Source organism: Crocuta crocuta, unplaced genomic scaffold, assembly GCF_008692635.1.
Source record: "Crocuta crocuta isolate KB4526 unplaced genomic scaffold, BGI_CrCroc_1.0 scaffold266, whole genome shotgun sequence".
NCBI classification, from domain to species: Eukaryota; Metazoa; Chordata; class Mammalia; order Carnivora; family Hyaenidae; genus Crocuta; species Crocuta crocuta.
The window spans coordinates 5,773,240-5,778,239 of record NW_027531005.1 but is presented as its reverse complement, the minus strand read 5'-3'; the positions used below and the strand labels follow the sequence as shown (position 1 = coordinate 5,778,239).

The following is a 5,000-nucleotide window of genomic DNA, read 5'->3' as shown; positions in this document are numbered from 1 at the left end:
ACATTTGGGAAATCAGAGGGTTTTAACAAGCTGTAGGATTTCTAGTGACTTTTACTAAATTCACATGCACTGTAAATCTATAAGAAGGGATCTGGGTTGGTACATTTACCCATTTTCTTGATCATCAAACTCCTCCCCACTTTTCTTTTTCAATGTGCTAGAAACTCAGAGGGTTACTATTCTTCAGAACACAGACCAGTAAACATTAGCCCAAAGCAGCACTTTGCTCAGTACCTTCCCTTTACAAAGGAGGACTCCTGGGTGTCTGTGCATTGACCAAAAGAAATGAAACTCAAATGGAAGAATTTTCAGATCATGTGGCAGGTGGGTACTTGGAGGCAGAAGAGCCTTGAAGCTCTCACAGTCTAGTACTTATTTTCCTAGTGTTCATTGGAAATTTGCAAGGCACTCGTTTTCAGAAGACCTGGGTTCTGGTCCTTGTACATGGCTCTTTGGACCCAACTTTTCCCCATTGCACAAACACTCAGGGCAGTGATTCAGGAAGTTAGCCTACTTGGAGAGAGGGATAGAGGAAAACCTCTACTGCCAAGGGAGGGTTATATGAATCCAGATCTACTCCCAAATTTTTTTCTAAGGATATGTGTTTGCTTGTTTTCCAATTTCTCTTTCTTGCCAAGGTTTTCCCTGATATCCTTTATCAAGGATAAAGTGTGTGCGGATGCATGGAGTGAGAAGCACACCATAATTTTTCAGCGTCCTAATTGTCTCTGGCATACCCCAAGTTTGGGTCACATGAATGGGGTTTGGAGACGGAACTCTGATACATTTCAGTTAACAACAGCAACAAAAACGTCCTAGGTCTACCCAGATGTGAATTCAATTTCTCTCACAAGCACCAAACTAATTATTGCAAAAACCAAAACTCATTTCTGAAAAGTAGAAAAAGTTATAAAAGCTATTGCTTTATGACCAGCAGGTGTTATTTTAGAAATAATCATTAGCTAAAGGAAAGGCAAGCTTCCTGCTAGGAGTAGGTACACCTCTTAATTATTATCTAGATACCATTTCCTCAGGGGAAGTAAACTCCTCATTCTGGGGATATGGGTGAGTATACTCTTTATTAGTTTCTCTATTGTCAAAGAGATTATTAACTGCTTCATTAACCTCCTTCCTACATGCAGAGAGTAACGAGGGCATAAAGCAGTGGGAAACCGTGTCCAGGTTTTGCTTTTAAGATCATGTCTGGTTAATATTCTTAGGGACCAGGTTCTCGAGGTCATACCAAGGAATGAAGAACAAGTAAAACATCTGGTGGAACTGGAGGCTGAAGAACATCTTCAGGTATCTGTCCTATAGGGCGTTTCTGTTTTGCCAAATGACGACTGCACAGTTAGACGTGACAGTTGGATCTCTTTCTTTGGACTGTATCTCATCTTCTCTGACATAGCGTGAAATGCTAACTCATGTTGCTGGGATGTGGAAAACCCAGGCTCTAGTTTCAAGTCCGTGACATTGGGCAAGTCACCGACTTTCCCCGTGTCTCAATATCCCATCTGGTACGATGAGGATAAGTATGCCATTCTTCTATCTCAGAGGTTTATTGCACGAGTGAAAAGGGAGATCAGATGTGAAAGTTACTTTGAAAAATTGTTGAACAGCTTTCATGCATTATTTCCCTCCTAAAATAATTTACAGTATTAATGTTCTGTTATGAAATGAATTGGATCACTTGAATGTCAACTGTTAAAAAAAACTGCCATAGTTTTAAATAATCTTTGCCTTCTGCCAGTTTTAATATCTAACCGTAGGGGGGAAAACAATATAACGCATATGTTCATGCCTGAATATATTTTTTTTAATGTTTTAAATGTTTATTTATTTTTGAGAGAGAGAGAGAGAGACAGAGTGTGAGCAGAGGAAGGGCAGAGGGAGGGGGAGACAGAATCTAAAGCAGGCTCCAAGTTCTGAGATGTCAGCACAGAGCCCGACATCAGCTCTGAACCCACAGGCTGTGAGATCATGACCTGAGCCGAATTCGGACTCTTAACCAACTGAGCCACCCAGGCACCCCAATCCTTGGATCTTAAAAAACTCTTCTTGCCATATCATAGTGACTCCATAGTGATTCTCGTCTTGTGGGCTGGAGGCAAAATAGATACAGATTGATTTCTGGAAATCTATCCATGTCGGGCTGTCCATTTCTCTGGAATGACTCACTTATTGCCTTGACCTTTTACCCCTTCCAGCTTGATTTCTGGAAATCACCAACCATCCCGGGGGAGACAGCCCACGTCCGAGTTCCCTTTGTCAGCGTCCAGGCAGTCAAAGTCTTCTTGGAGTCCCAGAGAATTGCTTATTCCATCATGATTGAAGATGTTCAGGTATTTATTCCACAGACCTTGGTGGTCTACATGAATTGAAGGCCCATTCTTTTTTTCTCCTTGAATACTCTCTGCTAGGGAAAGGACCTGTGGGCGCCACAAGGGCCTTCTTGCCATCTGGGCTATCCTGCAGAGTGGGTAGGGAGGCACCATCCGTCTGCCTTCTGCATTTGGCATGAGTGGGATATGGTAATAAGAAAAATTTAAGGGAAAGCGCAAACTGAAGCATGTTAGCTGAAGTAAGTAAAAGTAAAACGTTACTCATTTAATTTTTTTAACTTTATTTATTTAGAGAGATTGATCGTGTGTGTATGAGTGGGGGAGGAGCAGAGAGAGGGAGAGAGAGAATCTCAAGCAGGCTCCGCGCTGTTGGCACGGAGCCCAGCATGGGGCTCAAATCCACGAGCCCTGAGTTCATGACCTGAGTGGAAATCAAGAGTTGGACGCTTAACCGACTGAGCCACCCAGGCACCCCTCACTTAGTTTTTAATTGGTGGTTAATTGGTGGTTTAATTAGTTTTAACTTGGGCCCTGGGTTCCCAGAAAGGTAGGAGGAGTCATAAAACAACCACAGGACTGTCATCCTATATTTGTAGCATCTGGCTGGCCCAAAGTCCCATTAATGCCTCCTCCCCTTTCACAGTGCTCTCAGGAAGAGGGAAAGGCATGACCCCAGAGCCTGTAGGATGGGAAGAGGATGCTTGGACTGGGGACCTGAGTGTTAGCATTTCCGTCACAATTGTAGACGCAAATACATGGCTCTAAGCTAATCAGAGGTGTGACTGGTTTATCTTAGGTTCTGTTGGACAAAGAGGATGAAGAAATGTTACTCAATCAGAGAAGAGAGCGGAGTGGTAGCTTCAACTTTGAGGCTTACCATACTTTGGAAGAGGTAGGTGTTTCAAAATGAGTTATCAGAGAAGTGGGCCATTTTCTCCTCTGATGACAAGGCTTTTGCTTGGGCCTGGTGATTTCATGGCAAGTATTGTCATACCATTTCTTAACCTGTCCACTTTTCTCTAGGATTTCACAGCCAGTATCAGTGTCACTGCCTTAAGGCAGGACCTGAAGCCCACTTGCCTGTTCCAGGAGCCATTCCATTATTTGGAATCGTCTAGGAGTGTCTTAAGTGAGCACACAGCCTCTCACGCCCATGAGCCTCTCCCCTCAAGGCCCTTTTGCCAGTTTCTGAGGTGCCCAGACTTCCTAGGAGCAAAGTCTTGTGAGGTCCCTGCTGCCTTTCCTGGTTTCATTGGTGTGAAGAATGCCCCCTCTGCTCCAGCTGGGTCACCTGAACACCTGGGCAGGGCTGCACTTGCCTCCTTGTGACACACAGCTTTTCTCAGGATCCACAGGGGGTCTATTTGCACTAACTAATCTGGAGGGGGGGGCGGAGAAAGGAGGGGAAGGGGTGAGTAGACAGGGGTTGGAGAGTAACAGGTGGGGGAGAGGTAGGGGAGTACAAAAGAGCCAGAGGGAGAGATCTGATAGGTACTCATCCCCTAAATCAGCAATTNGACCTGAAATAAACTCATCTGGGGACAAACTCTGACCTGAGCTGCCTTGCTACTCATTTGTTTCAGTGGAGAAATACTAATGTATTTGAATATGGAGCCACTGCACATGTATAATGTGCAATATATGCTTTCCACGGCCTCCGTAAAATTAAAAAACCAAAACGAAATGCCACCACAATCCTTTATCTGCGATACGTATGGCCCCTCCGGGTTTCAGACAGGGGGCTGCGAACCAGTACAGAGCGTGAGGGCGGAAAGCAAGATGCTCTCCGCGGGCTCTCCGGCCTCACAAATTGGTGTCGGTGTCCTGCGGAGAGCAAATAACCGCAACGGCTGGAGGGGCTGTTTTCCTGCCGGTCACTCTGCAGACGCGCCCGGGCACGTCTCAGGCCCAGCCTGGCCCCAGCGGCACGACACTTCCGTCAGCGTCGCAGGCAGAAAGAGGCCCCTGCAGCCCGGGACCCAAGTGCCTCACAGGCCGGCGCCCCGTCGCCCCTGGCCTGAACCTGCCCCACTGCCTCCCAAGCCACATTTTTGGGGTGCCACTGCCATTTGCTGCCGAGGGCGAGCCGCTTCCTGGCTGGGGGGGCTGTGCGCCCCCCCCCCCCCCGCCGGGCCGGACTGAGGACGACCACGGGCAAGCCAGAGAAGTGCCATTTTGTCGGAAGCACAAAACTGGAACGAGCCGGCTGCGCTGCTACAAAATGGCTTCCCCCCTCTCCAGCCCCTGCGGGCGCCCGGTGACTCATCATCTCGCCCCTTGAGTCCACCGGTCCCAATCCTCCGGCATCCGCCGCAGGGCCCTCTCCATTCCCCGAGGGGATGCAAGCGGAGGAGAGAGAAAAGTCACTAATGGACGCATCACGTCATTTATTTGCAAATGTCTGTTTGTTCACCTTAAACACTGCAGATTTCCCAAGAAATGGATAACATCGTTGCCCAGCACCCCAGCCTCGTGAGCAAAGTGAACATTGGCCATTCTTTTGAAAAGCGGCCCATGAACGTGCTCAAGGTACACAGGTGTAGCTGTGGGTTTTCCTCCCAAGAGGCTTCTAGAATCCCGATCCTCCAGGCGGGCCTTCCGTCCTGGCTCTGCCTGCGGAGCGGGTCCTTCCCCCACCCCCCCACTTTTCTCCTCCTA

The 5,000-nt window shown here is 47.6% G+C and overlaps 1 protein-coding gene across 1 annotated transcript in view; it reads left to right on the top strand.

Moving 5' to 3' along the window:
* Positions 1-5,000, top strand: part of CPA2 (carboxypeptidase A2) — a 20,614-nt gene that overhangs the window by 810 nt on the left and 14,804 nt on the right. Inside the window, exons 2-5 of the mRNA XM_077770655.1 lie at positions 1,221-1,302; positions 2,208-2,342; positions 3,139-3,234; positions 4,770-4,871. Of these exons, the coding sequence (XP_077626781.1) occupies positions 1,221-1,302; positions 2,208-2,342; positions 3,139-3,234; positions 4,770-4,871 (415 nt within the window). The remainder of the gene's footprint in view (positions 1-1,220; positions 1,303-2,207; positions 2,343-3,138; positions 3,235-4,769; positions 4,872-5,000) is intronic.